The sequence below is a fragment of the Eretmochelys imbricata genome, chromosome 9, assembly GCF_965152235.1.
Source record: "Eretmochelys imbricata isolate rEreImb1 chromosome 9, rEreImb1.hap1, whole genome shotgun sequence".
NCBI classification, from domain to species: domain Eukaryota; kingdom Metazoa; phylum Chordata; order Testudines; family Cheloniidae; genus Eretmochelys; species Eretmochelys imbricata.
The window spans coordinates 27,418,929-27,439,773 of record NC_135580.1 but is presented as its reverse complement, the minus strand read 5'-3'; the positions used below and the strand labels follow the sequence as shown (position 1 = coordinate 27,439,773).

Below are 20,845 nucleotides of genomic sequence, written 5' to 3'. Positions count from 1 at the left end.
TTCACATGAGGAAAGCCACATTCATGGGACTGTGTGATGAGTTCGCCCCAGCCCTGTGGTGCAAGGACACGAGAATGAGAGCTGCCTTGTCACTGGAGAAGCGCGTGGTAATAGCACTGTGGAAGCTGGCTACTCCAGCCTGCTACCAATTGGTCACGAACCATTTTGGAGTGGGAAAGTTGACTGTTGGAGTTATGTTGATGGAAGTATGCAGGGCCATTAATCGCATCCTGTTCCGAAAAACTGTGACTCTGGGCAATGTACGTGACATTGTGGACGGCTTTGCACAAATGGGCTTCCCTGACTGCAGAGTGGTGATAGATGACATGCATATTCCAATTCTGGCACCAGACCACCTAGCCACTGAGTACCTTAATCGCAATGGGATTTCTCAATGGTTCTCCAGGTGCTTGTGGATCACGGTGGGCGTTTCACAGACATTACTGCAGGCTGGTCCTGAAAGGTGCATGATGCATGCATCTTCTGGAACACTGGCCTGTTCAAGAAGCTGCAAGCAGGGACTTTCTTCCTGGACCAGAAGATCACTGTAGGGAAAGTCGAAATGCTCATTGTGATCCTGGGAGACCCCGCCTACCTCTTAATGCCATGGCTTATGAAGCCATACATGGGGCAACTTGACAACAGCGAGGAGCAGTTCAACAACAGGCTGAGCAAGTGCAGAATGACTGGAATATGCATTTGTCAGTTTAAAAACTCGCTGGCGCTGCCTCTATGGGAAGCTGGACATGGCTGATGACAATATTCCTATGCTTATAGCCGCGTGCTGTATACTCCATAATACTTGTAAAGGGAAGGGTGAAAGCTTCACTCAGGGCTGGACTGCAGAGGCTCAGCACCTGGAGGCTGAGTTTGAACAGCCAGGGACCAGGGCTAATAGAGGGGCACAGCGTGGGGCCATAAGGATCAGGGATGCCTTGAGGCAGCAATTTGAAGCTGAAAGCCATTAATTTTTGTTGCTATGCTCGAGATTGCAGTGCTTGTAATGCTAGGAGGTGATTGGTGCACATGATGCAAGAAGGGGCCTTAACATTATTGTATGTTGCTTTGCAGTGCTCTTTTTCGCTTTCACTTAATAGAATAAAGATTGCTTTCAAACAAACACAACTCTTTTATTAAAAGACAACAACTGGAGGAAAGTCAAATGAAAGAATTCATCAGCAGGGAGGGGAAGGGGGTATGGAGGGAGGGAAGTTCTCAAGAGGAGTCGTCATCCTGGGACAGCTACAGCTTTGAGTATGTCCAGGGATCATACCCAACCTTCTCCTTTGGAGTACAATGCACCTGGTACTTCAGCAGGGCCAAACTGCAGAGGGATGGGTGTTGAGTGCAGCAGGTAGTGGGAGTCCACATTGTTGGACTGTGAGGGGGGAGGAGTGGAATGCTGCGGGTAGAGAGTGGAGCCAGGATGTTAATAAGAGTGTGTTGGCGGTGTCCGGGGAGGCACATGGGAAAGAGTTTTGTGACAGAGGCTGCAGGGGAGAGCAGGTGCGGAGCTGCTCTGTTTGAAGAACTAGTATCACCTGGAGCGTGTCCACTTGGTGCTCCATAACTGTTAGGAGCTGCTCTGTGGCTTCTTTCTGGTGTACTGCCTTCTTGTTTCGGTCCCTCTTCTCGCTGTCTCACTGCTCCTTCAATTCCTGTTTCTCGGCGGCCAAGTGCATCGTAACCTCACGCAGAAAGTCCTCTTTAGTTCTTCTTGGACGCTTTCTAATTCTCCACAGCCATTCTGTTGCTGATAAGGGAGGCTGTGCTCCCAAGGTCATCTCTGTGAAGTTCAATTGCAACATTTTACAGAAGCAGTATTGTTTGCAACACAGACAACAGTGATTCAGTGCTTTAAAACACAGCCAGTACTCTCACACCTGTCAATAACTGGCTGATCCCAGGCAAGCACTCACGAGCCACAAGAGCCCCAAAATGGTGAGTAGCCTCAGGGGCAGGTAGATTGCTGTTCCCGGACCCTACTAGACACTGGGCACGTGGCACTCGGGTAGAGCCAGTACTGTAGCGGGGGCCTGATAATCAATCCTGTCCCCACACTTTCCACAGGACGTGATCATTTTGGAAGATATCTTGCTGCTGAGGGTGAGCAGGGAATCAAGGGATGGTCTTCTCCAAGCCTGCAGCTTCCGCCCTGGTGCCTATGCGGCTAGCCTGTGTGCAGCAATGGTCCATTTCTCCTCACCCCCCCCCAGTCACCGCAAGGTGGCGCAGGAAAGTTATTGTTAATGGGGCAAGAAACAAAGCAGCTCTGCCGAGGAGCCTGTGGCAGCAGATTGCCCAGTATCTCCATGAGAGTTTCCTGGAGATCTCTGAGGGAGATTCCCATGAAGAGACGGAAATCTATCAACAGTCTGTTCCGCCACTCAGACTAGGCAAGCGGTGGGAGACAAGTCTGCTTCCTGCAACCCTCCTGTCCCCAACAACTTGCTTCATCAATTCCCCAAATCAGATCCACTTACCAGGGGCCTCCTCTCCAGCGAAGTATCCACAGGGGCCTTCACAGTGGAGGAGGGGTCGCTGCCAAGTATCGCGTCCAGCTCTTTGTAGAACCGGCAGCTCGTGGGCACAGCACTGGAGTGGCAGTTTGCCTCCATGCCTTGTGGTAGGTGTTCCGCAGCTCCTTCACTTTGACCCTGCACTGCAGTGTGTCCCGGTCATGGCCCCTTTCTGTCATGCATCGTGAAACCTGTCTATAGGTATCATAATTCCTATGGCTGGAGCACAGCTCGGACTGGACGGCTCCTCTCCCCAAATGCCGATGAGGTCCAGCAGCTTGGCATTGCTCCAAGTGGGGGATCGCCTGGTGCGTGGAGCAGGCATGGCCATCTGGAAAGATGCGCTGAGACCACTGTACGCATCAACGAGCGAACAGGAAGGGGACTTTCAAATTTGCAAAGGAATGTATGGGGTGGGGCTGACAGTTGGTCACCTGAGGGCAGGGCAGTAGAGTTCAAACTGATGACCAGAGAGGTGAGAATAGGTATTGTGGGACACCTGGAGGCCAGTCGCAGCGCTGTAATCGACCAGGGTGTCTACACTGGTACTGCAGCACTCTAGCCCCAGTGCAGAAAACTACGCCTCTCGGCGGAGTGGGTTTTTTTTTTCCAGTGCTACAACTGTGCAGTTTCTGTGCATTAAGTGGCTTGGCAGTGTGTACACCTCGGGAGTTACAACGCAGAAAGCTGCTTTACTGCGCAGAAACTTGCCAGTGTAGACGTGGCCTGACTCATCCACTGAAGTTATTCCAAGGCCGCTTTTTCTTCCAGCTTCTTGTATGATACTCCACAAAGTAATCTGTAGTGTGCATAGAGCGTTCTGGAAATGCGAAAGAGAAAGTGGTGCTTTTGTCATTCAAATAAGTCCAGCAAGAAAAGTGCAAAACATGGGCTCAGTCATGCAGCCCTTAAATCATGTGAGTTGTTTCCCTGAAATGACATACGAGCTGTAGGATTTATTTTTGTAATGACTGTTACTTGGCTGTTTCTGTCATTAGAAAGGATTGTGTCACAGGATATGACACATGCTGAATGTACAATTGAACTGGGAAACACAAACAAGCAAAACAGCAAAGTAACATGAGAACACACCAAACAAAATAAAATCAAATCATATTTGCAAAAAAACTGCAAACTTGAACTGACTTGTTATAAGTACCAAGTATTTTTGTGTAGGATCCCCTGTCCTCCCCTCCTGTGCACAGTGGGATGTTAGTTCCTTGAAAGTGAATAGAAAATCCCTTTTAATTAAAAGAAAAAAGAGAGGGCACTCTTAAAATTCCGAATCATTAGTTAGATATCATTAGATTAAAAAGGAGTTTTTTCAAAACTTTGCATGTTTCGTGCTGTAAGAAAAGCAAATCTGGCTCTAGGCAAGGAAGTGTACTTTCAAGCTGCTGGACAAGGAGTTAGGCCCATATGGCATCTACAGAGGCTGCACAGTTCAGTTAAAGGTACAGAAAGATTGGAAGGACAGGATACATATGCCTCAGTGTAGACGCTAAGCATGGGGTGAGAGGATAGGAATTTTTGAGTTCTGATTGTAGCTCTTTCACTTACTGTCTGGATGACCTTGTAAAGTCATTTAATCCCCCGTGACACTTTCCCCACCTGTAAAACATGGGTAAAGATACTATTACTTCATTATTGAAGTGCCCAGAGTGCATGCAACACAGCATAAAATGTGGTCCCTGCCTGAAAAATTTACAATCTGAAAAAGACAAATGAAACATGCTAGAAATCCCAGGAGAGGGATTATTCGAGCATATATATATTTTAATTTAATGTGGCGATGACATTTGTACTGTCATGGACTGGGTTTGAAAGGAGCGAGATGCCTGGCATACTGGGAATAGGCTGTGGGGTCAGCAAGGGAGAAAGCATGAAGATGAGAGGAGATGTGGGGAGAAGTGAAGTAGGATTTATGAGTAAAGGTGATGGTGATAACTAAGAACAGCCAGGCAGAGGAAGTTTGAGCAGGACTAGAAGGCAAGCCGGGCAGTTGAATTTGGGTGGGGGTAGATGAGAGGAGGTCTGTGGAGGGATTCAGGGTGAGCTGACATTGTCCAAGTGGCAGGGGAATGTTTATTTTAGTAGTTGCATTCTAAATGGAGTGGAGGAGAGCAATACAGGAATGGCGGAGGGCAGAAAGATGATGCTTGAAGTATTCAGGAGGATAATCAATGCGTGGACAAGCACTTTAGCCGTAGGCACTAGAGTGGAAATTTGGAGATACTGGAAAAGTGAGTAGGATTTGGTAACTGCTTGGATATTGGGGAATAGGAATGGAGAGGAACTGAAAATAAGAGATTGTGAGCTTGGCTGAAAGAAAGGGTGGTCAGTCGCAATGGAAAAAGAAAGGAGAGAAAGTAGTGCCTAAGAAGAAAGAAATTAGGAGTTCTTTCTATCATATGTGGTAGGGGGGTTGTGAAGATTGCTTAATGTTTGTGCTGTGATTTGAGATACAGAGTACAGTAGAAATGGCAAATAGTTACAGCACTACTAGTTCTAGATGAAAACTTCATCATATTGCAGGTATTAAAGGGGGGAAAACAGTCCCTTAAGAGGATCTCACGTTCTGTGAGACGCACAGACTTTAACCAAACTCCAAAGATAAAGTTAGAGAAACTACCAACATTAGAAAATAGGAAAACTAAGTTATCCAAGCAGACTTAACTCTGTCCTCATCCCTGCTAACCTTCTATTCTTTCCACTGTCACATCTGGATTTTTGGAGAATGTTTCTTTGTCAGGACTTTAAGAGGTTTTTGCAGCCAGTGGCAGTTTGGCTTTTTCACAAAATGAATTATGGCAGCCTGAAAAAAGCCATCTTTAAATCTGAACAATTTTTTTTTAAATTGTGTGACAGTGTCGTAAGGTTAGTTTAGGATTGGATAATGTATGACTATATAATACTATTGCACCCGTTACTGTGTCTGTATGTTAACTGCATATTAGTAGCAGCAAACTCCCAAAGCAATAAACTTGAGCTCCAGTGGCAGAAAACAGTGTTGTGTTAAATTAATAATCCTTGTTCAGGAGTCTAAATATGAAAACAGGTGAGAGCAATAGGCGAGACACTGAGGAACTAGAATGTCACGAAAAAGGTATAGATTCAGAAGGTGAAAAAGCAATGTTTACAGTGTAATAATCCGTGTATTTAGTAGAGTGGCTTTAATGAAAGCAAATGAAACAAAGTTAAATTAACCTAGTTTAGTTGAAAGAAAAGGAGTACTTGTGGCACCTTAGAGACTAACTAACAAATTTATTTGAGCATAAGCATTCGTGAGCTACAGCTCACTTCATCGGATGCATTTTTCCCCCCCCCCACTGAATGCATCTGATGGAGTGAGCTGTAGCTCACGAATGCTTATGCTCAAATAAATTTGTTAGTCTCTAAGATGCCACAAGTACTCCTTTTCTTTTTGCGGATTCAGACTAACACGGCTGCTACTCTGAAACCTAGTTTAGTTGTGCATTTGGCAGTTAGGACCCAGTTTGCATCTCATCCAAAAGATGGGATCTTTGGCACAGTGCTGTCTTGCAAGAGTATTGATTTAGTACTGTCACAAACAGATAAAGGTCTCTTACTGAACTGGCAAAATGAATGAGTTGTGTTGTCCTGGGTTTTCCTTAGCACACCCCCATCAAACTTCTGTCCAGGTCTGGCCTTGCATATCTTGCAATCTAAGGATGACACAATTGCAGCTTGAAGCAAGTTTTTGCAACACTGTTGAAGATGGATTTTCCAAGATAGAGTAATAAATGGTAGAGATGGGTCTGTGCCATGAGGCTTAGATCAGGCATTCTCCAATGTCTGTGTGTGTTTGGACCCAGTGTTCAGGTTTGGTCCCAGATACTCTGTAATATGTAATGATTGCTGGAGTGCATTTCAGAACTCTGTTGAAATGGGACTGTGTCCCATCACCAGTGACTGGAAAAAGGCCAAAAACATTGAATTAGGTTCATGCCTCCATGTTCTGTTCTTGTTTCCTTACGTCAGGCAGTGAAGCCCCCTCCTGATATTTGATTTGGTTGGTCTGGGGTCCATGCCTCTTGTCTGTGACTGACAAAAAGTGCTCTTTGGCGGATAAATGTCTGCCTTTTTTTCTCCCTTCCCTCTCTGCTGCTGCTTTTTGCCCTTTTCTCTACAGGAGAAGCTCATCTCCATATCAGTGAAGCAGATCTGCAACTTTTTGGGGGAATGACCACCTTACTTATCTAACTCTAACTCCCTGTTTCACCCTTATCACTTTTTGTGTGGCAGAATCTCTTCTCTTTCGCCCCAAGCATTAGGGGTGGGGTACGCATTGCAACAGGGTCTTTCCAACCCCTCATGACCCTTCCAGCTGCTGTGTGTGAGTGTAGCAGCGGGTTCTCTGCTGCCTTTCCCCAGGCCATGGAGTGTAGGGTTAGGGCTTGCCGAAGCAGGCCCTCTTTCTCCTCCCTGTAGGGAAAAGGATTGGGGAGATGGTGGGGTGTTTGCAGTAGGATCCTCTTCTTACCCAGTAGAAGTGATAGAAGAGGATCCCTGGATGAGGATTCCCCCACCCCCCACTTCTCAGTAATGTGTGTGTTTTAATGCAGCTTCTGGTGGGTGGCTGGGCTGCTGAGTTCATCTCACGTGAGTTCACATCACCTTCTTTTTCTCTTCTTCCTCCTGTGACAGTCGCTTATATCACAGCAGCAGGGAGGCAGAAGGCAGTGTCAACTCCTGATGAGGTCCAGCAGTCATGGATGGGGGAGATGGAGCAGGCAGGCTTCCGAGGGAAGGGAAAGAGACTGAGGGTGGCACTGTGGGCTCTGTGCATCTTTTCCTTCCCCCTCCCAAGGTCTCTCCAATGTAGAAACCTTTGGGGAAGAAGAGTCTCTAGGACCTGTCCCTCAACCCTGTGACCAGTGCTGCCTTGCTTCTCTTCTGCTTTTTTTTTTCTATTCCTTTCCTGTCACACACTCTCTTCTCTCCTTCTGCAACCTGTTATAAGTTTTTATAGAACATAGTGTCCTAGGCACTTACTCACCTGTCTCCTATCTCCTGCTTTTACTATTCCACCTTGCTATTCCAGTCTCTGACCACCTTTATCCTCTTACCTCTACTCCAAACAGATTTAGGGATAGTCCGTAGGAGGAGTTACAGTATTAACCGCTAGAAGTAAGTTTATTGCTTCCCTAATCACGGCGATTAGCTCTGCTCATGATCTTTGTTGAGACACCACATCATGCTATCCCAGGGAGATATAAAATGACACTGGATTAGGTTTGAGTACCAAAGGCATATCTTCTCAGCCTGGAATGAATATTGGTAATGCTGCATTTAAACCAAAGAATTCTCTCAAACTATCTTGACTTTCTAAAAAAAAAAAAAGAAAAATAAATACGTTGAGTCTTCTGAGCAAAATCAATGGTTCAGGTCCTCAGTTGGTGTAACTTGTGGCATAGCTTCAGTTTACACCAGCTGAGGCAGTATTTGTGAAGAAAATGTTGTTCTGCTTCCTGGAAAGGGAGAGACATTGGTACCACAGAGGGAAAAATAGGTGGGTGGATACTTCTGGTTTCAGTTCTGTCTTTGGTCAGTTCCATGATGATAGCTGGAGGAGGCACATGGTTATCTGAATGAAACGAGATAACAGGACTGTCCTAAGGTTGATGCACGTAGTTTTTGTTTCACTATTATATTAGAGCTCCAACACAGATTTCATTTTGAATGTGCCAAATGGGTGCTAAAGGTTACATTATGCATGCAAGTCTGCTATTTTGCAAAGGTTATTTAGAGCTTTCTGAGAATAATTATACAGTACATCACTGATTAGTTTTTGGCAGTCTTCAAAATGTTTCAGGTCTGTGCCTTAAGTAATGAAAATCATTCATTCTCCATGGTTTCTAACTCAGTGGCACTGAGGTACTGGTAATAAATTGCCTTGGGAAAATTATCCTTTCATGGTGTGACATTGAAAAGAAGTGTGAAATGGTGGATTTGCAACAGTTTTTAGAAAATTGAGTGAGTGTTTTGAAGCAAATATTTACTAAACATTTCTATATAGTTGGTTTAAGCCTGAAAATTACTCCACGTTTTTGTACCAAGCCACTAGCTTTGGAGAGAAAACCCTTTCAGTAGACGTTGATGGTAGAAGAAATTCAGGGAAAAAAGATTCAAAGATGAGCAAGCTAGCGTAAAGCCTGAGGAGCAAATATTGCACAGGCCACAATGAAAACTGTAGCCTTTCATATGGGGAGTCCCTGTAGCTCTGATAGTAAACAGGTTTAGACTGTCAAAGCAATGCTTTTATGTGTTCATAGAAGAATGTGCTACAGTATTCTCAAATATGCTGCATGCTGGTTAAACATAACTCTGTAACATATTTGTCTCTTGTGGGATATTAAAAAAATATCCCTAGTAAATTCAGCTGTACTGTTAAGAGGATGGAAAAGAAGAATTCTAAGGTAGGTAATCCTTCAGCTAAATTATCACCCCTCGTTAATTTAAGGTTTGTCTAGACAAGTTAGTGTGCAGCAAGCTGCGATGTGAATCTAAAGCACATTAGCATGCACGTATCAACTGTCCATGTAGACCCTGCTACCACCCACTCCTGCATTTGTACTAATTTTAAGAAAAGTTCCACCATATTTTGTGTATTGCTCTCATACTGGGTCCATATTTCTGTGATTATCTGAATAAGAATGACAGAAACGCAGCAATCACGTCATTATTGCAAAACTTCACATAGCCTTTTACTACATTGTTCACTTCACTCTAAACTTCAGAACGAAACACTCAATGAGGTAAATGGTAGTGGATTAATTAACTTCGATTAGCACTGTTCTGTGTATGGCAAGATCAAAGCTTGTGATGTCGGTGGTAGTTTGTATTCACAGAAATCCTCTTCATGTGCACAGATGATAAATGCTTAATTGTGTCCTGTGATGTGTGCAAGTCAGAAAAAAGACCGAATCTGCAAGATGAGAGGGGTGTTTGGTTTTTGAAAGGCAAGACATCAGAAGACTTTACAAATATTAATGTAAGGTTCAACAAATGGCTTACATGACTTCAGTGAAAATGTTAGGAGTTCAGACGAGCAACTGCCAACAGGAAGACCCAAGGTTTTGGGTGTAATGAGCTAGAAGGAAAGATTTAGGGCCAAATGTTCAATTTGGAGTGCCTCAAAATAGGCATTTAAATTCATATTCAGATATGTTGAGGTATCTGCATTTCAAAGGAGGAAAAAAGAGGTCATGTTCGGGTAGAAATCTGAGGCATAACCTTTTAAAAGGAGCGCTACAAAGATTAGGTGGAGAAATTGTTCTCCATAGCTATCAGCTGTAAGGTTAGAAATAATGGCTATTTTCTGAAGCAAGAAAAGGTACAGTTAATAGAAGAAGCTGTTTTGGTAAACTCAGCAGGGCAGTTGGACATACCACAAAAAGGAAAAAAAATAGTAGTAGTAGAAATCATCTGAGTCATATTTTGAGTAGCCAAAAGTGCTGAGATTTAAAGTAATGGGAAACTCACCCTTTTAGTTAGCAAAATTCCAGTGGGCTAAAACTGGAGGGTTTGGGTCAAACCCCAAAAGTTTGCTTGGAATACTGAGTTTGCCACTGGGGCTTGACCACTCCCCTGACTACAGGGTGTGGCAAGAAGCTCTTCTACCTCTGCTTCTTATCGCCTACAAATCTTTGGGAAAGATCTCCCAGGGAGTGGGCTGCCTGCCTTATACTGCCCCCCCACCTTTCCCCAATTCAGTAGCTTCCTGCCCATTCAGTACTGTGAAACTGGAAATTCTCCTTCCTGCTTGGTTTTGTAAAAGGACGTTTACTTTATTTGGGGGTCTGAAGGAGACTGATCAGGTCATGGAAATTGCATTCAAACCTCTGTGTAGAGCACTAACACACATCTGATCCTATAAAAATATTGCAGAATACATTGTACAAGTAAAGAATTGATATATTTTTTTTAATCCTAAAGGCTTTTGTATAATCAAACCTGTATTTCGTGACTTAAGCTACTTGAGGGTGAACTTTTAAGTGTATTCACTGAAGTTGGTGATGGCTCAAGGTTTTAATATCCGTCTCGTCCTGTGTATAAAGGAGGAACGCAATATTATTTATTGTGTATTGCTCTTTCTTGTGTGTGGACTCAAGTGGGCTGACACTTGCTGTAGCTTCTGCTGAAGTCAGTTTTGAAGTTCAGCACAGCCATCCCTTAGCTCAGTCACTGTTGGCTCTGACCATCTGGTCAGAGAACATCCTATCAGAGGTAGGCCCAGGTAGTAGGGTTGTATGTAAGAAAGTGCCAAAAGATTCTTTCACGTATGCAGTGGGGGAGGTTTAGGTTGGATAGTAGGAAAAACTTTTTCACTAGGAGGGTGCTGAAACACTGGAATGCGTTACCTAGGGAGGTGGTGGAATCTCCTTCCTTAGAAGTTTATGGTCAGGCTTGACAAAGCCCTGGCTAGGATGATTTAGTTGGGGATTGGCCCTGCTTTGAGCAGGGGATTGGACTAGATGGCCACCTGAGGTCCCTTCCAGCCCTGATATTCTATGATTCTATGGTCAGGTGGAGTTGTGGCCATTTTCAGAGTTACACGACAATCTTCTCCGGCAGCAGACTGGATTGGTCTATGGGTTATTTTTCCCTTTCTCCGAGCACCTTGCAAGACTCGCGTTGTAAGGCAGCTGTTACCCCTAGGGGTCGGAGCTAAGGACAGACAATGCATCTTTAGGTAGTCATGATTCCCTTAAGGGGAATCTTTTTGAGATAGTGAGAATTGTGCCTGGGGAAACCTTTGGTTCTCAAGTGGTTGTGCACCAAGAGACCAAGGGCGGTTTGTAGGGGTACAGTGAAAGGAGACTGCAAGGACTGGGTGCCCCGAGGCTGTTGGTTCATTTTGATTTAAGGTTTTGGATAGAGGCCTTTTAAATAAATGTAAGATCTAGAGTTTTATTGGCAGTTCTGACAAGTGGCATAAGCAATGTGTCACTAGCTCTCTGAGATACAGAATGAATTGAAGTTGACCTTCTTATGCTTTGAGGTTGCCAAAGGTGACCATGTGGGTGAATTTCTGCCCCTATGGTTTTGATGTAATTTGATGTACTAATTCTTCCTGCCCCCACTAAAGCATCCTGCATTGTAGACTCACTGGTTGGATGAGGCTAAGAGAAGCACTACTGCTTGCTGTTAATGTCATGACTATGTGACAGGCAGTGCAAGATGACTCAAATCTGTGATTGCGTCTTTGTCAGTCTGACTTGAGAACCGTCAAAGCAGTCTTGTCTTGATGCGTTTGATACTGCAGTGGCCAGTCTGTTGATCTAATAAACTGCTCTAAGAAGGTTACGTTCTGGAGAAAAAGTGAAATCAGAGTTGTTATAGATCAATTTCAAAGCATTATAAGAAGAACGTTTTTTTTTATTTCCAATCATTCTGGCTTGTGTAAAATCCTGTTTTTGTTTTATTTGTTATAATTCTTTGCGGGGAAAAAGTAAGACTCCATATCGAAATAATTAATTGTAGTATATTCCTACACTTCTATGCAAGGTTGCTTTGTGATTGAATATTGAGCCTTGATGGAGCAGATGGGTGATTCCCTAAAGGCATAGCTGGTATTTGTAAGTTTTAAAATACAGGTGGACACATTCCTGGTGTGTACACTTTGAAAACAAAGCACAGGAGATGCGCACACACACAACCTCTTAGTTCAGAGTCATGTTATACAATTGCTGCTTAATGTTATGAAAAGGTATTTTGACTGTAGAGGTAATTGAAAAGTTGTATTTTTACTATGAAGAATCAAATATGTCATCACATGAAAAGAAAAATAAGTCAATTTTTAACTGTAAACTTATTTCATAGAATGGACTCAGATCTCAACCAGATACCTTCGAGAGCAGCTGGCAAAGATTGCAGAATTTTATCATGTATCCTCAAACCAAGGGAATGGCTCGGTAGCTATGCCTCAAGAGGTGGAACAAGCCCTGAAGCAGTGGGAATATAATGAAAAGTTGGCATTTTATCTGTTTCAGGTAACCTTGTAAAAAGTGCCTTTTTGGGGATGACTGTATTAGGTAGGGTCCAATTTTAAAATGCACTTAGAAGTAATTTGGCACTTTGCCTGCTCTTTCGTAATTTGCAGTTAGCAGCTTACAATTTGTGCACGTTTTGTTAAAATTTGCTAGGTATGATATTGTTTTAAGTTTTCTCTGTATTAGATCTATGAGGTTAAATGCATTCAGATTTAGGGACAAACTTTCAACTGGTTTTTAATTTTGGGTGCCTGGTTTAGGACATCTAGGGCAGGGGTTCTAAGGACAAATTTTTTGGTGGCCTCAGAGTGTGGCCACCAGCAAGGGTTAGTGGCCGCTCTCTCATTTTTCCCTAGAATACTTAATTAGCTTTAGGAAAAACAAATAAATATGCACATATACATGTCTAACTCATTGTAATTTATTTATTGCTAGTGAGTAAGTCTGTTGTGAAAAGTAATATTAACAAACATACAAGTATTACTTTTCGCAGCAGACTTAGTCAGTCCTGGCAAGCCTGGGGACAAATGAAGGCCTGGATGGAGGGTCGGGGAAGGTAGCAGGAGCTGGGGCAATGAGGGTTGGTGGGTTGAGGGATGGGGGTGGCAGTGGGTGGCTGGAGCCTGAAGAACCGCAGCCAGAGCCTGGGGTCTGCTGCTGCACCGCTGGAGCCCAAAGCCCTGCTGCCGGAGCCTACCAGTCCATCACCCAAGGGCTGAAGCCCAAAGCCTGAGCCCCACCGCCCCTAGGAAGGCGGGGGAACTCACCAACTCCCTGCTGCTCCTGCATTGTGCCCCAGCAGTCTCCAGAGGGGATAGAGCCCAACTGCTGCTGGTGGCCCCAGCAACCAACACCAAAGCGGAGCATTCAGGAGCAACAGGGAGGTGGAGGGGGCCACTATTTTGTCACCCTCCCAACCCCATCACAGTCCAGGAGGTGTGGCCTCAAGAAAAGCCCCTGGTGGCTGCATTTGAGAAACGCTGATCTAGGGCCTGATTTTTCAGAGATTCTGTGGTTCTTTTGCTGGGGTTGTGGGTGCTCAGTATTGCTGAGGATCATGTACTGCTAGGTCTCTGAGGCTGTACACCAAAAATGGAGGCATCCAAAATAGAATTCCGTTTTGAAAACTTGGGTCTCCTTTCCCATGACTCTGGTGTACGCACAGTTATTGTCACTTTGACAAAGCTGCAACTTTCTTGTCTTACCACTGATTAATTTTGCATGAAGTGGATTTAAACCTTTTAATTTAGAAAGAAATGCACATTATTATCAAACTTCCCATTTTCAGTCACTGAAACAAATAATGAGCAAATTAATGTTAATTCAGGTGCAACCTGCTGATAGCAAACTTGTAGCTTCATATTTGGTAATGAAAGAGCTATTTGTTCATTATAGGATAGTGTAATTCAGCTCAACTGTAACTTGAGGTTGTGTGTGTGTGTATGTGTGTGTGGGAGCAGAGGGTGCTTCTTCCATAAGCCTAGTTTTCTGACCAAATTGTATGAATGAAGCATAAAGAGGTCAGGTACCATGTGTTGGACAGTGGCTTGAACAGGGTTAAAGCTCGAGATTCTCTGAGCCCTTAATTGATTAGTCACTTGCTCAGCCCATTAGACCCTGTGCCCTCCATAAATGCATTTTCAGCATGTATTTGATTCCAGTGCTTGTCCATACATATTCCATTCTTGGTACGCATGCACCCAGTGCACTTGAGTTTGGGTTCTTTTGGCCAGCAGTGTCTGTTGGGGGCTGTGCCTGTGGCCTGAGTGTCCTTGTACCTCCAACCAAGGGCATGAGGGAGGAGTGACCCCAGCTGCTTCTCAGTGCTTTCTCACTGCCTGTGGCTGCAAGTCAGATTTGCAGTGTCTGAGCTTTGTTGCTTACTGTGCAGCCCCAATCCCCACCTATCCCTTTTCAGGGCCCCTTTTCAGGACAGCATGCTACACCAGGAGGTGCAGTCACTGCCATATCTCAGAACAGTGGCAGAAGTACCTCAAGAGCATGGGGAGGGCTTTTACCCTTATTACTTTCTGAATCCCAGAAAGGAAGAGGGCTGGAACCTTTTCCAGGACCTGGGACAAATGAACCCCTTCAGGTACAAGTTCAGGTTGGTAACTGTAATTTTGGTGATTCCAACTCTAGATCCACACGACTGTTCATAGCTTTCACTTCCAAGACGCTTATTTCCATATAGTGATTCACCCTGCCTGGAGAAGGTATCTGAGATGACAAGTGGGCAGTTCTCACTACCAGGACAGTGTTCTCCCATTCTGCCGATTGACAGCATGATGGGTATTCAGAAAATGCCTGGCAATAGTGGGGGCTTACCTCAGGAAACAAGTTCATTTTTATCTGTGTTTAGTTGACTTGCTCATTTGCAAAAGTTGCATTGACAGGTTTCATGCTCCATACTACAGACTGCAACTTTTCATCCCTTAGATCATAGAATCATAGAAGATTAGGGTTGGAAGAGACTTTAGGAGGTCATCTAGTTCAACCCCCTGTTCAAAGCAGGACCAACACCAACTAAATCATCCCAGCCAGGGCTTTGTCAAGCCGGGCCTTAAAAAGCTCTAAGAATGGAGATTCCACCACCTCCCTAGGTAACCCATTCCAGTGCTTCACCACCCTCCTAGTGAAACAGTGTTTCCTAATATCCAACCTAGACTTCCCCCACTGCAACTTGAGACCATTACTCCTTGTTCTGTCATCTGGTACCACTGAGAACATCCAAGCTCCATCCTCTTTGGAATCCCCCCTCACTCTCCTCTTCTGCAGACTAAACAAGCCCAGTTCCCTCAGCCTCACCTCGTAAGTCATGTGCCCCAACCCCCTGATAATTTTCGTTGCCCTCCGCTGGAATCTCTCCAATTCGTCCACATCCTTTCTGTAGTGGTGGGCCCAAAACTGGACACAGTACTCCCGATGTGGCCTCACCAGTGCCGAATAGAGGGGAATAATCACTTCCCTTGATCTGCTGACAATGCTTCTGCTAATTAATGCAGCCCAATATACCATTAGCCTTCTTGGAAACAAGGGCACACTGCTGACTCATATCCAGCTTCTCATCTGCTGTAATCCCCAGGTCCTTTTCTGCAGAACTGCCGCTTAGCCAGTCAGTCCGCAGCCTGTAGTGGTGCATGGGATTCTTCCTTCCTAAGTGCAGGACTCTGCACTTGGCCTTGTTTAACCTCATCAGATTTCTTTTGGCCCAATTCTCCAATTTGTCTAGGTCACTCTGGACCCTATCCCTACCCTCCAGCATATCCATCTTAGTGTCATCTGCGAACTTGCTGAGGGTGCAATCTGTCCCATCATCCAGATCATTAATAAAGATGTTGAACAAAACTGGCCCCAGGACTGACTCCTGGAGTACTCCACTTGATACCATCTACTAGGGCTGCCAACTTTCTACTCACACAAAAGCGGACACCCTTGCCCTGCCACTATCCCGTCCCTCCTCTGAGGCCCTGCCCATTCTGAGGCCCCACCCCCACTCACTCCATCTCCCTTCCCTCTGATGCTCACTCTCACCACCCTCTCTCACTTGCTCATTTTCACTGGGCTGGCTCAGGGGGTTAGGGTGCAGGAGGGGGTTAGGGCTCTGGCTGGGGCTGAGGGCTCTAGGGTGGGGCTGGGGATGAGGAGTTTGGAGTGTAGGAGGATGCTCTGGGTTGGGAACGAGGGGTTCAGAATGTGGGAAGGGGATCAGGGCTGGGGCAGAGGGATGGAGTGCGGGGGTGGGTGAGGGCTCTGTGCTGGGGGTGCAGGCTCTGGGGTGGGGCTGGGGATGAGTGGGAGTATAGAAAGGTGGGAGGGGGGATTCTGAGGGCGGGTGGGGGGATCAGGGTTTAGGCAGGGGGTTCGGGCATGGGAGGGGGTCAGGGGTACAGGCTCCGGGTGGCACTTACCTGAGGAAACTCCCAGAGGCAACGACATGTCCCCCCTCCGCTCCTACACGGAGGTGCAGCCAGGCAGCTCTGTGCGCTGCCCTGTCTGCAGGCGCTACCTCCATAGCTCCCATTGGCTGCAGCTGCCCCTACACCTAGGAGCTGGAGGGGGGACATGCTCTTGCTTCCAGGAGCTGTGTGGAGCCAAGGCAGATAGGGAGACTGCCTTTGCCCTGCTGCACTGCTGACTGGACTTTTAACGGGCCGGCAAGGTCAGCGGTGCTGACTGGAGCCACCAGGGTCCATTTTCGACCGGGTGTTCCGGTCCAAAACCAGACATCTGGCAACCCTAAGATCTACAAGTAAACCAAGAAAAATCAATACTAACTCCAAGTCAAAGAATGAAAATTATAGGAGGGGCTTTAGTATCCTTGAGGCCAATGGCCTACCTGTAGCCATTGTTTAGGTTGACTGGTAGCACTCACCTCCAATAATCTAGGCTGCTGCTTGTGAGTCGCTAGCCGTGGAATATGCATGAACAAGTATTCAAAGAAAATATTGTTACTTACCCTACAGTAACTGTTTCTTTGAGATGTGTTGTCCATGCATGTCCCATGACCCGCCCTTCTTCCCTGATACTACAGAGTCTGATAACACCTGGATTCTGTATTGGGGGAAAGAACTGAGAGATAATTGAGGCCATCCTGCTCTTTATGCCTATGCTCAATGCACGAGGACACTCAGTGTGTAACCATTGCACACCAACACATACTACTGGCCAAAAGAATCTGAACTCAGGTGCATTGGGCGCATTTGCACCAACCGTGGAATATATATGGACAACACATCTCAAATAACCTGTTATTGTAAAGTAAGTAACTGTTTCTTTCTATCTGTGTTGTTGTAAGTTAAAGTAATTTTGGTTTATAAGAAGTTTAAAAAAAGATGTGACTAGAAAATAGCTATTGTATAGACTAACCATTGTACAATTAGTATGGGCCTAAAGCCAGGTCACATGCAGGGATCCAATCTCGGCATTTGAGGGTTTCTTAATTTCCCATTTGCAGATACTAGACTACACCATCAGACCTCAAAAACCAAGAACAACAAATTGGTGTTGAATCGGTTTTCTGCTCCATGAGAATGTACTTTGTGGAGTTCCCCTCCTGGATGATCAGCCTTGCTCTCCTCCTGCATGGTCCACTGTGCACTCAACTTGCCTAGCCTGCCACTAAGCACCTCTTTCTAGTCTGATTATTAAAAATAACAGTAAAAAGGAATTCTGTTGTGGGGTAAATCAATTAAGGTAGCGGGAGGCTGTGCATAGAGAGTGTGTACTCCCTGCCAAGCTGAAGGTCTGAGAAGGGGGAACTAAGACAGAAACAAGTCTCTGTGGTGCCAGGGGTCAGGCTTAGAGCTGCCAGGGGTCATGATAGTGAATCTGTCAAGGGGATAGGGTTCAGACAGTCTGGTGAATTTGAACTGTGTGCATAGTCCATTCCAGTTCATGGTTGCTTCTTCATCTACTGGGCTCTTTCAGTAGCATTAGTTCTTGCATATTTTTCTTTCTAGGTTAATTTTTAAAAAATCTTTGAGAGTTGTAGGGTCTTATCATCAAGTCTTAAAATCATTTTGATTTGAGTCAGGAGATCAGAACCAAGTGGCATGATAAAGGAGCATTTGTAACAAAATTATAAAGCTTCTTGTGTGCTGCTTCCAATTAATTTTGATGCAATTTAAAAAAAAATTCTTTCAGGAGGGAATGCTTGAAAGACATGAGTATTTGACATGGATACTGGATGTTCTGGAAAAAATCAGACCTGCTGACGATGAACTTCTTAAACTCTTGTTACCGCTAATGTTGCAGGTACAGAGCATGGTTTAAAGCTATAGTTATTTTTGAAAACAATTATATTTTAAAATATCCCTGGTAACATTTTTTTATTTGGTGCTCTTCAGTATATTTGTAAAAATTGCTTATGTACTAATGTTCTACCTATAAAAAGTAGTGAAATCTTTTTCCAGATGCTTCGCATTTGGACTAAACTACAGTTTTATATGCATTTTTAATGCTTTGAAATTCCTCATGCATTGAATACATAAATTAGGTTTTCTAAATAGAAAAACAGGGCCAAAAATGCTCTTTCAGGACAGTTGATTTTTTTAAAGAGTCAGAACTGTAGACCAGTGTTTCAACAATGTTTTCTGTCTGAGAGATCTTCTAGATGTATTAGATGATCCCTTCTAATTTATGTATGTTAGATATCAGAATTGTAGTGAACGTGAGTACCTTGAAAAGTCTGTTTTGCTTAATATATTATGCATTTTTTTCAGTATTCAGAAGAGTTTGTTCAATCAGCCTACCTGTCCCGTCGCCTTGCTTATTTCTGTGCCAGACGACTGTCTTTATTGCTAAGTGATACTCCTAACCTCGTAGCTGCACACTCACCTCATATGATTATTGGACCAAACAATCCTCCTTTAGCAGCTCCAAGTCCTACTGCAACAGGTCCTGTGGTGAGCCCGGTACAGCTAGCCTGTTCAGATTTCTTTTCCTGCCCGCAACATCGTCCACTAGTTTATGGACTGAGTTGTATGCTGCAGGTAGGTAGATGTTTTCAAGGCTCTAACAATTCTCATTGCAATGTATCTGGGGACTTGATGATTTATGGGTCTGGTAATGGGATAAAATGGGACCTTCTACGTAAAGGTCATTATTTCATATCTATCTGTGACAATTTTTGTTACCATCTCATGGTTGCTCACTGGTCAATTTGAAATGAGTGGTGTCAGACACATTCCTAATGTATAGGTGCCATATCACAAAAACCACCAGTAGGTTTTGTACTTCTGACAATTTCAGCTAAGAGATGAAGATCTGAATGAGCCTGGTCAATGAACATAAAGGTGGCTTCTCCAGGTTACGACTGAGAGGTATCAGCAGGAAGAAGCATGTGCTGGCTACTGTCCATGTTGGTACCTGTTGTGTGGACAGAAGCCCTCTGCTGGCAGAAATAATCAAAACTTCCCTCGGAGAGCACTCTGCTAGGCACGTTGAAATGCATGGTAGTCTGGCCTGTCCTCAAGAAGCCAGCGCGTGACATCAGTGACTCTTGTTAATTTCTGCCTGGTGTCAAACCTTTCATTCCTGAACAAGGTCAAAGACAAGGTGGTAGTGCACCGACTCCGGCAGCATCTAACCTCAGAAGATTTGCTCGATTTTTCGAGGTTGGCACAGAGTCAAAACAGTGTGGGTCATAGTGATAGACAAGTCCCGGTGGCAATGAACCAAGGTGAGACAATGACATTCATACTACTTGCTTTTTTATCAACCTTTGACAGTATTGATCCTGAGGTGCAGGTAACTCATTTACATGTGCTGGCAAGAGGTGACAGAACTAGGCTAATATAACTTTTTTTCCTTTCTAAAAAGGCTCAGTTATGATGAGCAGCTGCTTCTCCTCCCTAAGAGCTCTGACGTGCAGAGTACCTCAGGGCTCAGTTCTATTTCTGCTTCTGTTTAACATCTACTTGATGACATGGCTTGTGATGCCAACAATATGCTGATGACATGCAGCTCTATGTATCTCTCAGGCATCACTTTCTCACAGGCCATGGCACCTGAGGGAATTGAGAGCCTGGGTGAAGACCAGCTGGCTCAAACTGAACACCAGGGACACTCAATTAATACTAAGTGAAGAAGGTAAATGGGAACATGAGTACCTCTTCCTCCATCAAGGGCTTGTGACTGTACTAGGATAATGCAAAGTCTATGGACTCCTCACTGACTCAGGAAAATCAAATTGCAGCTAGAAAAGAGTTTTTACCACTCCCAGCTAGCAAGGCTTCTCCTGTTCCTCTTGGACAAGGACCTGCTATTAATGTTTGTCGCCTCCATATTGGATTACTGCCACATGTGCTCTTTTTCTTTCTTAGCACAGACAAATTCATAAAGCTGGTAAACAACATAGTGGCTTATTTCCTAACTGTAACAGTCCAAAGAGACTATATAATGCTTTGCTACCTGCGCTGGTTCTCCTTGTATCACCAGATCAGTGCTGAGTTTTGGTACAGATTCACAATGCTGTCAATGGGACATGCCCAGGTTATTTTCAAATGACACTTCTCGGGCAACCTGTTTAGCAGGTTACTGTTGTTCGAGTCCAGATCTGGATTTGTGAGAGCAGGAGGTAGATCTTCTCAACAACACAACCCAGGACTCTGGAACATGTTCCCAAAAGAAGCTGGGAAGAACCTTACTCTAGCTGTTTTTCAGATCATGCATTAAGATCCATCTCTCCTTCACCAAAAGAATTTCCAAACCACCAAGGCAAAAGAAAACAGAGTGGCAAGCTCAGAAGCAACTTAGAATTTATTTTCTTACTTTCTAAAAGTAATTTAGAGCAGGATAGGTTGCTGA

General features: G+C 44.6%; 1 protein-coding gene across 1 annotated transcript in view; it reads left to right on the top strand.

Annotated features, from left to right (window-relative positions):
* Window positions 1–20,845, top strand: part of MED12L (mediator complex subunit 12L) — a 326,616-nt gene that overhangs the window by 36,917 nt on the left and 268,854 nt on the right. The window contains exons 5-7 of the mRNA XM_077826177.1: window positions 12,366–12,535; window positions 18,182–18,292; window positions 18,760–19,029. Coding sequence (XP_077682303.1) covers window positions 12,366–12,535; window positions 18,182–18,292; window positions 18,760–19,029 — 551 coding nt within the window. The remainder of the gene's footprint in view (window positions 1–12,365; window positions 12,536–18,181; window positions 18,293–18,759; window positions 19,030–20,845) is intronic.